At 42.4% G+C, this 18,117-nt stretch overlaps 1 protein-coding gene and 1 long non-coding RNA gene across 4 annotated transcripts in view; one reads left to right on the forward strand and one right to left on the reverse strand.

Annotated features, from left to right (window-relative positions):
- The window catches only part of LOC308299483, a 711,129-nt gene that overhangs the window by 351,520 nt on the left and 341,492 nt on the right, over positions 1–18,117 (forward strand). The gene's annotated exons all lie outside the window — the stretch shown is intronic.
- The window catches only part of rgs3a (regulator of G protein signaling 3a), a gene marked incomplete at its 5' end in the record, with an annotated part of 265,534 nt that overhangs the window by 19,610 nt on the left and 227,807 nt on the right, over positions 1–18,117 (reverse strand). The window contains one exon of one of the 3 annotated variants that reach the window (XM_080742560.1): positions 2,986–3,167. The exons of the other annotated variants lie outside the window; for them this stretch is intronic. Within the exon in view, the coding sequence (XP_080598686.1) occupies positions 2,986–3,029 (44 nt within the window). Of the gene's footprint in view, positions 1–2,985; positions 3,168–18,117 lie in introns of those variants that run through there. 3 annotated transcript variants of the gene reach the window in all.

The following is an 18,117-nucleotide window of genomic DNA, read 5'->3' on the forward strand; positions in this document are numbered from 1 at the left end:
GGTCCCCACTCCCCAGCAAAATGTGTGGCTAGTACTAGGGGTTTTCAAACCCCTGTAAATAACCTTTTCACACACGGCACCCCTGAATTACACTGTTAATTTTTAGAATCTTACATCCTATCGGAGAAATCTCCATTTCCATCAGAACTGACTGAAAAAAACGTTACACTTGACGTTTAACCACTTGAACTATTCTGGGAGGAAGGTTCACCAAAAATAGCCGATCTACAAACTCACAACGTGTCACGTTGTGACGTTATTTTTGGTGAAGAGAGTTGTCGTGGATGGAAAAAGAACTCATCAAGTACAGTGCAAATCAGAACTGTTTTACGAAGCATAGTGAAGTGATATTGATGAATTCAAAATATTATCAAATTATCTCGCGGCACCCATGGACTGGCATCACGGCACCCCAGGGTGCCCCGTCACCCACTTTGAAAACCCCTGGGCTAGTATGCACGTCTGCTATTTTTGAAATGTTTGGACACTTTTGAATAAAAAAATAAACATAAGAAATGTGGGTCCGTGGACTTATTCTTATGAAACTGGAGGGCGGTCTTTGAAGTGAAACAGGTTCAAGAATGACTGTATACAGGACAGTAGGGCTGTCACGATATGATATTTTACATGACGATTAATTGTCACTCAAATAATTGGCGATTAACAATTTAATTGTGTTTTTGTCGTTGATAATTACATTTCTGTTTGGCTTTTAGGCTTTGACGTTGTACATGGTAGATATGACACATAACCTAAATATACAAAGAAATTACTGACATATTTGACAACTTACTACTTAAAAAATAACTTTATGCGACGCGTTGTGAGCTTGTAGATCGGCTATTTCCACTATTTTTTCCATATATTTTATTTTTTACTATTTTTTTAAATATATGAAATTTTTTCAACATGGAAACGATTATGACGATTATGAAAAATAATCACGATTATGTCAAATAATTGCGATTAGACGATTATGTAATAATTGTGACTGTATACAGGACAGGATCACACGGTGCCTCGCAAATATAATACAGCCATGAACTCATATATTATGCTCCGTCCTCCCACCCTGCACTGTGCTCCATGCGGGGGTTTCTCTCTCTGCCTAGAATCCTGTCCAGTGAGGTAATTAGGGGTCGGGACAAGGGGTGTCCAGTGAGGTAAGGGGTTGAGACACGGGTGCAAAGCGCACAACAAGAACATCTCAAATTGAGCAATGGTCAGTTCAGACGAGCTTTCAATGCCCCCCATCCCCCCCGCCAGTTATTTGCAGTAGACTCAGTGCCTGTGCTGTGTATACGGCGCTACACACACACACACACACACACACACACACACACACACACACACACTTAGACATCACCCCATTGTATGTACTGTGTGTGTGCGCGCGTGACCGCGCGTGTGTGTGTGTGTTGAGGGTCACAGGGGCAGAACAGTATGTCTGAAAAACATCAGATACCGTCCTACCAAACATGATAAGATATTGTTTGTTTGGAAATCTCCTGCTCCTGCTCAGAAAAGCTATTCTCGGCAACATTCCTGAGAACAAAGTATGCAATGTGTCTGAAAAGACAGACACAGCGACCACAGACATCAATCGCCGCGGAAATTAAGTGGCGCTGCTATTTTCAGCCTATAAGTATAAAAGTGTTTAAAATGTTGATGCTACTGTTTATTAAACAATCTTTCAATCCCAGGGGGTCCCCATACCCCACATTGACAACCACTGATTTACACGTACAAACCAAAAAAAAAAGAAAAGAAAAGAAAAAACACACCTCACAAAGTCACACTTTGATTCGACAATTGCAGACGATGGGAATTCTAAACAATCTTGTGTTATATATCGTCACTGTTGGGCAGATCTACAAGCACAGATCTACAAGCACACAATGCCTCGCACCGCGAGGCGTTGTGTCCTTGTAGATCGGCTGTTTTCACTAGTTTAAATCATTTTTAAAATGATAAATACAAAACAAACAGTTTTGGACACACAAGGTTTCCAACCGACAACAACGATATATATATAAAACATTCACACAGTGAAGGCTAAAAGCAGGATCTCTGTCTCTGTGACAAAGCTCACCCTCCCAGCCCAGAAATGACCACACAAAGCAACAATCCTATTCCTGAAAAATCCAGGCTGAATTATAATAAGAAAAAAGGGGCAGCCTGGAGTTATTAGAAGCCGAGGCGGCTCAGCTGCCTCAAGAATAGTTCTTAGCACTTCTTCTTCAGAAGCCACGAGGGATCCCTGTGCCTCACAGTGACTGTCAAATGAGATCCACGCAAGAGGTCAAGTATCCTCATAACTGCTGGAGAAGAAACCATTCCTCCTGAGATGCGGAGCGTCACAGAGCGGCCCCCCAAAGCGCCCCCCCCGAAGCGCCACGCCGAAAATAGCGGATCTAACAAGCTCACGGCGCGTTGCGTCTCGCCGCGTGGTGAGCTTGTAGATCGGCTATTTTAAAGGCGAGCGACACCGGTGTACGACAGGGAATAGATCAAGCGATGCACTCTATCCTACTTTTGTCATCCTTGTGCCTATTAATCAAGAGAGCAGGGGCGTCAATTGGGTATGGCAGGGGTATGCAGCTGCCATACCCTGGGTCCAGGGGGGGAAATTACAAAGTTAAACCGTAGAAACGGGGGGAAAAAATTAAATGTACCTCTTAAAATAAATGTGTCATGCCTGTTGCTATAAGGTATGACAACAGTCATGTTGCCATACCTTAGCTTTTTCTGAACTGACGCCACTGCAAGAGAGGAGATGAGCTGACATGCACGTGCATACACATCTCTACACACGCGCGCCCAGGCGTGAGCGCACACACACACACACACACACACACACACACACACACACACACACACACACACACACACACACACACACACACACACACACACACACACACACACACACACACACACACACACACACACACACACACACACACACACACACACCTCTCTTACCTTTCCAAGTACTTCTCAGAGAAATCGACCATAGTCTGAAGCATGGGCGCCAGCTTGAGTGCAAGGGTGACCTCCTTGGTTTGTGTGTAAAACGTGTGTGTGAGTGAGGAGTGTGTGTGTGTGTGTGTGTGTGCCTGCCTGTGTGCCAGAGAGCTTCAGTGCTCAGGGCCCAGGGGGGTTTCTCAACAATCACATTCCTCTAAGCCCGTAGAGGCTCCCAGTGTGTGCTTTATATAGTTGTGGGGGTCTGCTGTGGGCGGACCGCAGGTCTCAGCCAATCACAGCTCTCTGTTTGCTTAAGACTCAGTTCCCTTTTTGTTTTTTTTCCCCTGTCCTGTCCGCGTGTTTCCTAAACCCACCAGGCTTGAGTTAAGACCCGCCTCGCGTTTCCGCGAGGCGGGTCTTAACTCAAGCCTGGTGGGTTTAGGAACACGCGTCCTGTCCTGTCCTGTCCTGTCCCGGTGCTGGTTAGCCTCAAATGTTATGGGTTAGCAGCCCTACTGCCTTTGATTTACAATGCCACTAACACGACTACTGTTACCGTGTGCGGTGAGACCTCCTACTGTGTGTAACCCAAACAATCCAGTTTACTGCGTATTACATGAGTACATTAAACTCTTTACTATTACTGTACTGTAACCACGATCACTTAAACCTTGTTGGCTTGGTAGACTGGACACGAGCTGTCTCTGTATTTGGATGTTTTTTTTTCCTTCTGTCTGCACCTAATCTCTTTGTCCAAAATAGCCGATCTGAGCTAATAGATCGTCTGTTTTTGGCAAATGTTACCCTCCAGAGCAGTGGTTCTTAAACTTTTAAATTCCAAGGTCTCCCCTTAACTCTGACAGTGTATAAATGGAACCAAATGAACCCTGACGGGTTAATTTGTTCCATTTGTACACTGTCAGAGTTACAGACTCGTGTGGGTCAATTTAGACCCTTAAAGGAACCCAGAGAGTCCCTGGAAACTACTTTGAGAACCACTGCTCCTGTATGTCCAAGACCGTTTGTTTTGTATTTATCGTTATAAAAATGAACTAAACTAGTGAAAATAGCAGATCTACAGGCACACAAGTTGTGTGCCTGTAGATCGCCTGTAGACCGCACGGCGTTGTGTGACACAACGCCCTGCGGTGCGAGGCGTTGTGTGCTTGTAGATCGGCTGTTTTCACTACTTTTGTGCGACAGCCTTGTATGATGAAGCAGGGCTGAAAAAACGTACAAACTTGAAACTTGGAGATACGCGGTTTCTGCCCGATAGTGACGATATATTATTTCAAAGATATACTTTACTTTGTGTGTTTCATGCTGAGACTGCCATGTTATGCTGTGTTGATGAACTGAATACATAGGACCACACAACAGACTTGTTATCTGTTATCCTTTTAGCCTACATGTCTGTCTGACTGTACTGTACCTTGTGCTGTTTACATTGATTACTGACTAAGAAACTATTCAATCAATCAATCAATCAAACGATGTGGAAAATGTCTGTAACAGAGACAGTATGCAAATACATTTGTATACTGACTTATACTGAGTTAACTACAGGAATGTAAAACTTTGAGAACCAGTGCTAAGTAGGTAAATGCTTGCTTTTTGCATAAAGTTGTGTTTTCCTGTGGTTCAAATGTGTATGTATATCTTTTGGTGACAACGTGCTCATTGTGTCTCATCTTTAGGCTTGCCTGCATTGTGTTTAATTTGATTGCAACACGTTTCTAACTTTTGACTGTGTTTACTGCAGGTCAAATCAATACGGTAAACTCCTCAGTGTATGCATCTCCAAGCGTATACAACCGTAACCAAATGGACCCATAGATAGATGTATAGACCAGTGTTTCTCAAACTTTAAAATTTCAAGGTCTCCGCGTACAAATGGGTTAATTTGGTTGCAGTTCCAGAGTCCCCAGAATCCACTTTGAGAACCACTGGTATAGACAGACAGACAGACAGACAGATACATCTCAGAGGAAAATACTGTACTTTTTACACGACTACAATTATTAGAATTATTAGTTATCATTTTTTGAAAACCTGTGAAATGGGAAATTCTCCATATTGAGCACTTTTACTTTGTGTACTCTACGTACGTATGTATGTATGTACTCAAGTACATTTTGAATACAGACCTTTTGCTTGTAACAGAGTATTTCCACCGTGTGTCATTGATACTGTTACTTAAGTAAAACATCTCAGTGTCTTCTTCCACCACTGGGCATAAAACAAGAGAAAAGAGAGATTCAAGATTAAACGGGCATGACTGGACTTGACTGATCTGCTGCAGACACCTGGCCTCAGGAACAATGGACACCGTGACAATTAGAGAGGTGAGGGAGGGGCAGACAGGATGTGCATGGTGGGGCAGCAGCAGCCCAGGACCCCAACAGCTGTGATCCACCGAGACACAGGAGAGAGGGAGAGGAGAGAGAGAGAGAGAGAGAGAGAGAGAGAGAGAGAGAGAGAGAGAGAGAGAGAGAGAGAGAGAGAGAGAGAGAGAGAGAATGGGGAGGAAGGGGTAAAAGGAGTCTGGAAAATGCATCAAGCAGAGGGAGAATATAACGCTTAATTTACACTCCATCATATGGATTATACATTAGGCTTTAAAGCTTCACTACTAGGACTTATCGTCGTTGTCGGCTGGAAAACTTATATGTCCAAACCCGTTCGTTTTGTATTTATCATTTTAAAAATGATTTAAGCTAGTGAAAACAGCCGATCTACAAGCACACAACGCCTCGCGGTGCGAGGCGTTGTGTGCTTGTAGATTGTCTGTTTTCACTACTTTTGTGCAACAGCCTTTTATGATGAAGCAGGGCTTTAATTTGCGAAAGAAGAAGGTTTCTGCCCGACAATGACGTTACTCTGATGAATAAAACATTGGGCAACACAAAGGTCTGGTCTATAAATGCATCATCATCACGTTTATGATGCACCAACCTCTATGTAAATGTTATTCTAACCAAAATGTATGGTAGAGCAGTGGTTCTCAAAGTGGACTCCAGGGACTCTCTAGGTTCCTTTACGGGGTCTAAATTTACCCATACAAGTCTGTAACTTTGACATTTGTACACTGTCAAAGACAGTTAAGGGGAGACCTTCAAATTTCACGTTTGAGAACCACTGTGGTAGAGTATGTTAATGCCATAAGGGACTAGCTGGCACATCTGCAGTGGCTGGAGTTGGTCTCCCCCCACTGAGATATTTAGACCCTGGCGAATGACAAGTAGCATTGCCCAAAGCTCATAAGCGGCAACCAAGCAGGAATTTGACGTTTTGGAAGAGTGGTACGGGTTGTTCCCGAGTTCAAATCCCGGGGAAAAGACGTGGAATTAACGGACGGAGGCTTTTAGAGTGGCAGGGGGGAAGACCGTGACGGGATGAGGGCCGGAGCGGGAGGAGAAGGGAGGGGAACGGGGTTGCCATGTCCACTTAACATGAGCAACTTATAAGCGTTTCTCTGTAAAGCTGCTTGAAATATTGGTAGTTGTGGGTTATTGTATTATTGGGGGGCTTGTTTCTAAATTGCAGTTGTTTATTTTGGTCTTGCTTGTGTAATGTTGTTTGAACCAGTGGTTCTCAAACGTTTTCATGTCAAGGACCCGAGAATTAATATGTAAGCTATTTATCTGCAAAGCCCCCATCTGAAAATATGTTATGCCAGGGACCCCCATACAAGATTTGTGTTCCACATAAAAATATTCCACTTTTTTTTTTTTTTTTAAATAGTAGTTCTACAAGCTCTCAATGCATCGTTATCGTCCATTTTCAAACAGCCGATGTATATGGGTTTGTTAGGATAATGTAGCCTAGTTACTTCTTTTAGGCTTGTTTTCATAGACCTGGCTGCTTGTTTCTCTCGCACAATCTGGCAACACTGATGACCAGGTTATCTGGCTGAATCAAAGGATATCCACAGATTCCACACAAGCAGCTGAAAGTAAAAGAGAAACTCCTTCCCGTAAAACCCCTATATTTATACTTGGTTGCGCATCGCATCTCTCGCAACAAAACTAGTCGATCTACAAGCTCACAACAACTCATAACAATGTGGTGTGTTACTGTGAGCTTGCTTCTGAGAAAGAGAGAGAGAGAAAAAAAGGAAAGTAAAAGTAAAAATCTGGCAGACTGTAAGCCTCCATGCTTAGTTCCATCATGCACTATAAATCGATGCTTCACAGCAGGGACGTGCTGGGCCCCTGATTCAACCCGGGAAAAAGAGTTGTAGAGGCCCTCATTGCACGCTATAGAGAGAGATCTCTCTCTATAGCGCTGCTGCTACTCAAAGATTTGCCATTACAGATCATGACAAGTGACAAGCCAGTGGGACAATTACATGAGTTATATTTTGTCGTTGTCGGGTGGAAACCTTGTATGTCCAAAACCGTTTGTTTTGTATTTATCATTTTAAAAATGATTTAAACTAGTGAAAACAGCCGATCTACAAGCACACAACGCCTCGCACTGCGAGGCGTTGTGTGCTTGTAGATCTGCTGTTTTCACTACTTTTGTGCTTCTTCTTCTTCTTTCGTGTATCATCGTCAACGGCCTTGTATGATGAAGCAGGGCTTTGCTTTGCGAAAAAATTTATAAATTTGAAACTTGGAGATAGAAGGTTTCTGTCCGACAGTGGCGATTTACTTTGATGGCCGCCCAGCCCCTAAAATGGAACGAAGGCTGACATTTTATTTTTATTTTTTTCCTAATGGCCGGCCTCGACCGGCCGGGAATGAACCGGCCGTTCAGGAGTTGTCCCGCTTTTCCCAATGGCCAGCCCGTCCCTGCTTCACAGTACATCAATGCACAGACAGAATCCACCTTGAAGTCTGCCAGTGTAAAAATGGACTAAAATCGACCCATAACAGTTAACACAGGAATTTTTAACAGTACAGATCTTATTCTGTACTCCCAGATTTCTAGTGATTGCAGCTGACAGGGTTACAGTAGATCATAATACGTTGTGTTGTGCACGCTTTCATTTTGAGCGTTACAGGTTGAACTGTGTCACCTGTGTCACCAGGTTTGGGTCATCTGTCATGTTCATGTCCTACTAGCAGGGGCGTCACAAGGGGGGGGGAAAGTGAGTTACTAGGGCCCAAGGTGGATACTTTAGCTGTTGAAAAATAGCAGATCTACAAGCTGCAAGCTTGTAGATCTGCTATTTTTGAAAGTTCATGTGTGCAAATCTTTGAAGATATATATTTTTAAGCAAACATTTGTAACTCAAGTTTTGCTTCTGGGGGCCCCTGGAACTAAATATTTTGAGATGGGGGTCCGTGACCAAATACATATCATTTTGGGGGTCCTTCACATGAAAATGTTTGAGCACCACTGACATAGAAACATAGGTTTTTCAAAAAAACCTTAGAAGGATTTGAAATATTCAGACTCCGCACAAATGTTCACGTAAAAAAAGCTCGCAGCGCGGCACTCGGTGCCGCGCTGTGAGCTTGTATATCTGTTATTTTTTTCAAATATATAGTTAAAGCACAAAATGTGAGTGAATCCTTGTATTAACCCCCTGCCTACTAGGATTCAAACCCAAAGTCGAAACGTCCAGAACAGACCACCCGTCCAACCACTGCAGGTGTGCTAGTCATATTGTTTCAACATACTCTATAGTCTTATCACACAGATTGGTTGAAACAATGTATTATTATTTGTTCAAATAAGTTCAACCACATGTGATTTCAGCCTAATTAGCTAATCTTCATTACATCATTCACAACCATAGCTAAAGTCATTGTCAACGTTTAGAATTAAAGTCCCTGTAGACACGTCCAGCTAGCTCCAAACACCTGAAAAAGAACAATAAGGGATTGTGACAGTGCTTCCTCAGGAAGCATGTTAGTGTTGGGGAGGGGATGGTTTTGTAGGCCAGACAGTCCAGGTGTTCCACCTTTAAACCGAGACAGGCATAGTGATTTAATAGACTGCTTAACTTCCAATACCGCCAACACAACCATTCTCCACCTGTCGCCAGTGTACGGTTACAAGTAAAAGCCCTGTAATCAAAATTAAAAAGAACAAAAGTATTGGCATCAAAATTATACTTAATGGGGAAAACCACCCATTTTCAATATTGAACAATGTCATTGATATAGTTCTGTGGAAATAAAAAAAATTGCCTTGAACTGGAGGATGGATTTGGGGGTTTGTAGTGTATATCACAACGGTGTGATGTCACCACGGTGTGATTTACGATACAAACCCAAAAACAATCCTCTAAGGTATATTAATGACAGTTCAATATTGAAATGGGTGGCTTTCCCCTTTAAAGTAAAAGTAACAAAGTAAAAGTGCTTAAATGCAGAGTGTTTCTACAGTCAGTCAGTCAGTCAGTCAGTCAGTCAGTCAGTCAGTCAGTCAGTCAGTCAGTCAGACAGACAGACAGACAGACAGACAGACAGACAGACAGACAGACAGACAGACAGACAGACAGACAGACAGACAGACAGACAAACAGACAGACAGACAGTGCCAGTGGCAAATAATAAAACAAAGTGAGCCAGGGTATATAGATCCTCATCTGTTTGTGTAAAGTAACACAATGTAGAGTACACATTCTGCTGTGTTCCACATGTAGGCCACTACCGCACCAACAACAACAATCTTGTTTACCTGGGCCCACCCTTACTGTCCATTTTGACACGTTCGGAGCTAAATTGACACTCTGCATTTTGCTGTGTCGGTTCAGCTACCCTTTAACACAAACGCAAAGGAGGTCAGCTTTCAATCAGGCTTGGGGGGCAAACAATCGAACAAAAAAAGAAAAAAGCTGCCCTTTGACTGATGATAGCAAGAAAACAGAGCAAGAGGAGAAAAAAACAAGGGATCGGATGTCCTGGGAAGGAGGTGGAATAGTGGAAACAATGTCAATATCTTTTTGAGCAAAGTAGTTTAATGTGTCATGCAATTCTACACCGACCAATGCGTGAAGTAAAGGGAGTTGGGCCTCGAGGGAAAACAAGAATACTCGCCCCCAAACACACTCGCCACCCGGTATTCCTACACATAACCTCAGTAAAACTATGCCTTAAATGAACCTTATTCCTAAATGTAACCTTGGTAAAACAATCTTAGTCTTAGAGAGTCTTCTGAAATTGTTTAGTCTAGTCTAGTCTTATTGACAAAATATCAAAATCTTGTAGTCTTTTAGTCTTAGTCTTAGTCGACAAAATTAACACTGAAGTTAGTCTTATTCCTAAATGTAAACTTGGTAAAACAATGCCTAATATACATATTCCTACCTTAACCTCAACCTTAACAAATACAAGAATCACTGGGAGAGGGGGGGGGTGGTGTCCGTGGAAGGAATGGGAGTGAGTGTGTTTTGGGCTGAGCGTTCCGGTTACTGTTGAAGGATATGTGTGTGTGGGTGGGTGGGGTTATGGGTGTGTGCATTACTGTAATCCCGAAAGGTGTCTGTTTGCAGTTATATGAATCAATCAGCAAAGTGAAGCTCTGCCATGCATGAAAACCCACAACCTTCAAGATTATTGGATTATTGGCTTTCCTTTCTGATGTGAAAGACACAACCTTCATGTTTAGCACTCACAACAGTAAATGGCGCTTAAACGTCACTTTACGATCATGCCATCTGGACAAAGACACAGAACTTTTGAGATGGGGAAAAAGGTCATTTTAGTGGGAGTTTTATTCACTCAGCCATTGCAGCCATTGTTGTGTTTAAACACGGGGGTATTTCCATTTCTGTTCAACAGAATTCTGTTGAACAGAAATGGAAATACCCCTGTGGCAGGGATCTTCAATGTTTTTCAGGCCAAGGACCCCCCCTCGCTGAGAGAGAGAGAGAAGAAGCAGCGACCCCCACTACATGCTGCATAAAATTATTTTGCAGATTAAACTTAATATCGTCTCTGTTGAGTAGAAACCTTGTATCTCCAAGTTTCAGATTTACATGTTTTTTCGTAAATTAAAGCCCTGCCTCATATAAGACTGTTGCACAAAACTAGTGAAAATAACAGATCTACAAGCACACAACGCCTCACGGTTGTGAGGCGTTGTGTGCTTGTAGATCGGCTTGTAGATCGGCTATTTTTTTTTTTCATTTTAAAACGATCAATACAAAACGAACGATTTTGGGCATGCAAGGTTTCCACCCGACAACGACAATTTATTTCATATAGCTTCATAGGCAGTTTGACAGCACTATATCATCAGTGACTGTTGGGTTGATGACTGCTAATGTTTATTTTCAGACAGTCAACCACCAACTCTTGGGGACCTCCAGTTGAAGACCCCTCGCCCTATGGGACAATAAAGACAGATAGGCACAGGAATAGAAGGATAAATATGTTGGTTTGGGCTGTCATCGCCTGCACCGTCTGGACGGAATGTCTGCATTTCCTACATGCTTGGTCATATGAGAGCTTGAGCTGAAACAGATCCTGGCTGGCATTCCATCACGTTGCACAAAGACATCGGAGGGCCGGTCATGCTGTTCGTGTTATCCTATGCAGCCCTCACCGTGATCATCACACAGGCAGTGATGGAAAGTAACTAAGTACATTTACTGTACTTAAGCACCATTTTGAGGTATTTGAACTTTACTTGAGTATTTCCAATTTACTTTTACTTTTACTCCACTACATCTCAGAGGCAAATATTGTACCGTACTTTTGCTCCACTACAATTATTTGAAAACTTTAGTTAATAGTTATACTTTGTAATACCACTTAACTCTTATTCTGCTTTGAACGTTCCTGTTCGCCCCAATTTTTCAGGTCGCGGCGCGCCAATACGGCGCTCGTTCGTTTACCTCGTCTGATGACTGTAAGCTGATGAGGGGTCGCGCGGCCGTGTACTGTAAACACATTTTCCGCGGTGATGGTGTAAAAAATCCATTATGCGTTAACATCAACGGAGACCAATTCACTTCCTTGTTGATTTCCTCTGGCCGTGAGGCTCTGTGGCCAGTGACTGGTCTGAATGTACGGCAACACATAACAGGCAAATTCACATTAAGTCTTGCATGACGCCGCCCTCTGCTGCCTGGCAGACCAAAGTGCACTATTGCACAATCAAAAAAATAATAATAATAATAAATAAATAAATGTCTGTCTATCTACTATAACGTCGCAAAGGTAAGCCGCTTTTTGATGGCACCAGACCCAATAAATAAATAAATAATCTGGCAGTAGTAGAGTTAAGACCTACACATTTCGTCCATTTGCATCAAAATATTTTTATATATTTGAAAACAATGAGTACTTACTGCTTTTGGTACTTTAAGTAGACATACATTTTGATACCAGTACTTTTACGCAAGTACATTTTTAATTTTGGATTCTCACTTGTAATGGAGTACTTCATTGCAGTATTGATTATCAAGTAAAACAACTGAGTACTTTTCCCACCACTGGCAGCTCTCACAGTGATCATCATCAAGATAAGATAATGCTATAGTGACACCACTGTCGGAGAGGGTGAATCAATCTGGAGGAGATACATGTCCAGACAACAACACCAGCCCTCCTGCTGACCTGATGCATCTCAGTCAATATGAAGTGTTGAGTCAGAGAGCTGAGTCTGCTGACTGAGAAATGTGCACGCGTGCCGCGCACACACACACACCATTTTGAGGCGCTTTTACTTTACTGGAGTATAGTTCCAATTTTCAATACTTGTAGTTCTACTCCACCACACCTCAGAGGCAAATATTGTACTTTTTTTTTACTCCACTACAATTATTAAAACACTTTAGTTAATAGTTACTTTGAAGATTTGGATTATTATTACAAAACAAAATTACAAAACATACATCAACCACTTCAAGATTTGTATACTTTATGAACACTTGTGAAAGGGGGCATTCCACATAATACGAAACCTAACACTGACCCATACATTTACTTTTGGTACTTTAAAGCCCTTTGCACACAGGACAGTTGCGTTTTTTTCGTTTGCGGCATGAATAAAACGCATTGGATTTGGTGTGCAAGGCTGTGCGGAATCGGCGCTGCGGATCCAAAAAGGAGTCATGAAAGGAGTGATGAGTTTTTTACCGCATGCGACAAGACGCACGAATCGAACTGGGTTCGATCGAGAAAAAAACGCACGGCGGCAGCCACTCGTCGCACGGCTAATTCGGAGCCGGTGTGCATGAGGTCATAGAGAATCATTGTTTTCTTTTCAAAAAATTATATTGTCCGTTTTATCCGTGCGGTTAAACGCGCCTGTGTGCAAAGGGCTTAAGTATATTTTGATGCCAATACATTTGTACTTTTGCTCAAGTACATTTTTACTAGTAACACGAATAGTTCCACATTTTGGTATTGATACTTTTATTTCAGTAAAAATGTTGAGTACTTCCACCACTGACACACACACAATGAACACTCAAAAGGATGCGTGCATGCATCTTTAACATCTGGGCATTTAAACATGAAACATGACATGTGATGTCACCCGATTTGATCTCCCGATGTTAGTCAGACAGATAGCCTTTTACGCTATCAGCCCACACATACACAACTAAAACCAAACATTGACAGGAGATAGCCTCTTATGCAGAGATCCCGCTATAGTGCACGCATGGCGTAAAAGAAGATCCCAGTCATAAATGCCGGCCTTGCTTTTTTTTCTCTGCAGAACCAAACAAAGCCTCCCCCTGTGCAGAGCATGTCAGCGTTCTGGAAACAGAGGCATGCCATAGCGGAACACAACAGTGTCAGAGTAGTGTCAGGGGTGTCGCACCAAGTTCTGGGCCCTGGGTACAAAGGTTCACTTCAATTATTTTGTGCTTTAACTATCGAAAAATAGCAGATCTACAAGCTCACAGCGCGGCACCGAGTGCCGCGCTGCGAGCTTGTAGATCTGCGAGCTTGTAGATCCCCCCCCCCCCCCCCCCCCGAAGCAAAATTTGAGTTACAAATGTTCGCTTAAAAATACATATATTCAATGATTTGCTAAAGTTTTCACGAAAAAATAGCAGAGCTACAAGCTTGCAGCAGAGCTTGTATATCTGCTATTTTTCAATAGCTAAAGGCCCATCCACCTTGGGCCCTTGTAACTCAGTCCCACTCCCCCCCTTGTGATGCTGTCTAGTGTTACACTGTTATGCTGTTTAAAGACGACAGCAGTTGTTGGTAGATTCTCAGACATATCCCACGTCTCCCGGCCCTAGCTCCGGGAGTCTCCCGGAATTTAGCGTCGGCTCCCTGACACTGACAACCCCCCACGAGAGGTCATAAATCTCCCGTAAGTCTCCACCATGCACGTTTATTTCACAGAATACTGACTCAGAAAACTGTTGTTTGTGTAAACTAGGGCCATTCACTTATGGTAAGTGATTTAATCTGTGTTTATGGTAACTGATTTAAGCGGTTATTGTTGTTGCCACTGTAAGTAAGGTCATGACTGACTCGCATGACGTGAGTTGCATCTCACCCATTTTCTCACAAAATAAAAGCATTGTAATTTCCCCATTGATATACTGTGTCTTCCTGAATGTATGTCTGGATCCACTACATTAATTTGAGCACTTTAGTTACTAGTTACTTTGCAGATTTAGATCATTATTACAAAACATACATTAAACACTTCAGCCCTATACATTTCGGCCTTTTGAAAATAGACGATCTGCAAGCTCACAATGCGTCACATCGTGGCGCATTGTGAGATTGTAGATCGGCTATTTTCAACAGATTTGTATACATTTTAAAACTTGAAATGGGATATTCAGCATAATGAGTACTTTCACTTTGGGTACTTAAAGTACATTTTGACGCCAATACTTTTGTACTTTGTACATTTTGAATTCCAGACATCTACTTGAAACAGATTACTTCTTAATTGCAGCATTCGTGGGTTTCATTTTGTAGTCCTACACCGGCCATGTTGAGGACCAACACAGGTGTTCTGATTGGCATAGAGAACTTTAGTTTTATGCCAATCAGACAAATTGAAACACCCGTGTTGGTCCACAACATGGCCGTTTGGCCGAGTTGATACTTTCGCTCAAGTAAAACATTTGAGCCCTTTTTGTTTTTCCGCCACTGAGAAAGGAGGCATGGGTAGGGCTGTCACGATATGACCTTTTACAAGACGATTAATTGTCACTCAAATAATTAACGATTTAATTATTATTTTTTTTTTGTCGTTGATAATTACATTTTTGTTTGGCTTTTAGGCTTTGAAGTTGTACATGGTAGATATGACACATAACCTAAATATACAAAGAAATTACTGACATATTTGACAACTTACTTAAAAAACAACTTTGATAGTGGAAATAGCCGATCTACAAGCTCACAACGCGTCGCATCGCGACGCGTTGTGATCTGCTATTTCCACTATTTCGGACATTTTTCAACATTTACGATAATGACGATTATGACAAAATAATTGCGATAATGTCAAATAATCAAGATTAGACGATTATGTAATAATTGTGACAGCCCTAGGCATGGGCCTCCTCCAGACGCCCCAGCCCTGTCCCACCCTGCCAGCTGTCCCCTCTCTCACACGCAGACGACCGCTCGGCTCCATGGCTACCTCCGTCCCCCCGGCTGCCCGTCCGGAACAACAACAACAATGACCCCTCACTCCACCTAACGAACTCTCTATAGTACGGAACAGCAAGGGGTAATAAAACGGCAACAACAACAAAATGCACAACATGCCCTTCTCAAACGGGCTACGTAAAAAAAGGGGGGCTAATAATAATAATACATTGCACCTTGTCGTCTGCATGTATTATCCTCCCCCCTAATTCTGCACGTCACACACACTGCTGCTTTGAGAGGGTTAGTGTGTGTCTTTTTAACCTCTTTTTATTTTCCGTATCGTCACTGTTGGGCAGAAACCTCGTATCGCAAATGTTTCAAATGTGTATGTGTACAAAAGTAGGGAAAATAGCAGATCTAGTGCGAGGCGTTGTGTGCTTGTAGATCGTTGATTTTCATTATTTTAAATCGTTTTTAAAAGAATAACAAAAAAAGGAAGGTTTTGAACATGCAAGGTTTACACCCAACAACGACGATATGCATTTCAATGATCCAGTGTTATCTCTATTATTATCTTGTTGTATTGTATTTTTGTAGACTTTATGACACATGCCACCCCAACATTTTGCTGCTTGTACCTGTAGAGTGAGTATAGCCAAAAAGCCTAAAGGCAAAGTGGAGCCTAAAGCCACATAAACCCCACTAGATTTATGATTCTTGACTTTCCCTCTTCTTCTCTCCTTCTCTCTCTCTCTCTCTCTCTCTCTCTCGCTCACACTCACACTCACACTCACACTCACACTCACACTCACACTCACACTCACACACACACACACACACACACACACACACACACACACACACACACAACAAGCACACACTACGAGAGAGAGAGAATGAACAGAACAGGTGTGGTACATGGCACTTCACTCCTGGGCATTTAACACTACTGTATCAGCTGAATAAACATCAGAGTGCCCACAAAAAACAAAACATTGACGCAGAGATAAAGGTGTGTCATGGCGGGGGTGGGGGTGTCAGGCCTTAAAGCACCCGCCTCTCTATCACATTATCTGAATGGGATCTCTAAAGACATCTGACAAACCAGTTAACATTCCTAACAGTCCAGCTGATTGTCAGTGAGATAACAGTTAGCACTGCAGCAGCAGTAGTCTGCCCTACAAAGGAAGAGTGCAGTAACTATGTTTTCGAATTTCACCAAAAAATGGGTTTAAAAGTGTTACTGCTTATCAGCCAAATGAGATAAAGATATAAAAGAGATATTACACTGATTGTACATCTGTTCTTGAGGTAATTGTTCATCCCCCAATATCAAGAAGGCTAATTTGACCGCTGGGCGACACAAATAAGTCGGTGTGTCCCAAAACGTAGTTACTGCACTCTGCCTTTGTAGGGCAGTAGTGGTCGCTAACAAATTAACAGTGTCTTTTCTTTTGATGGCACTTTAGCCCCTTTTTGACTGCAGCTTTAGCACCACACCACACTACACCACACCGCACCACATACAAATATCTACATTTTCCATTAAACAAAAGTACCCCTATCGGTAAGAAACAAATTGACAATTTTAACTGTGATTATAATACAACATAAAGTATTAATGTATTACTATGATAATTATAATTATAATACACTATAATAGATTATAATAGTGGTTATAACACAATCATTCTCTCGAGACAGTCTGAAAGGAAGAGGGAGAAACCGAGTGGGCGTTCCCTTTTACCAGCTCAGTGGCCTTGTGGTTAGAGTGTCCGCCCTGAGACTGGGAGGTCGGGGGTTCAATCCCCCGGCCGGGTCATACCAAAGACTATAAAAATGGGACCCAATGCCTCCCTGCTTGGCACTCAGCATCAAGGGTTGGATTGGGGGGGTTGATCACCACTAAGGTCCAGGGACTACAGATGAAAATTATCCTGTGGCTAACTCTGGCTCATTTACATTGAAGTGAAAACTGACATGTCCATTAATGAGTACTGTCCCTGTCAAATAAACAAACTTTCAACTTTTTCTTTGACGATGGCTTGCCAGATTGTAACACAATAGAATCTATTATCATGTATTACAACTATATCCTGGTGGTCTAAATGAAAAGTCAGTGAGTGATCAGTCAGTATGGAGTGTTTGTTCCTGTTTGGCCTGGCTCAGACCTACTCTAGATTGGATACTTTTTAGTGCCACGTTTAGTACCACTATCACACCACTCTATAGGTCCTTGTAGTGGAAAACCTGGCACAAGTGGGCGGTGTGGAGTGGTGTGGTGTTGGGCCATGTCAGTGGAAAAGGGGCTTAACAAATTAACAGTGTCTTTTCATTTGATGGCACTTTTATTAGCTTTTTGTTTGCGTTGCTACTGTGAGAGAAAGCCTCCTTTCAGAGAATCACAAGTGATAAGAGAGGCTATACTGTATGTTAATCAGAGAGTATGGTTGTTCTCTACTCGATTACCCCTTATATCATACATGGGCAACTGGCGATCCGGGGGCCACATGCGGCCCCCACCTTCACTTAATGCGGCCCACAGGTTAATACCGGAATACTGATATATTATTCATTTCAGCTGTTACAATTCCAATCATGACCTGCTTTAATTCTGTCAGTCTATCTTAGTAGCTTAATGACTAGTATAGTAGTACTAAAA

The sequence above is a fragment of the Nannobrachium achirus genome (assembly GCF_963921795.1).
Source record: "Nannobrachium achirus genome assembly, chromosome: 15".
NCBI lineage: Eukaryota > Metazoa > Chordata > Actinopteri > Myctophiformes > Myctophidae > Nannobrachium > Nannobrachium achirus.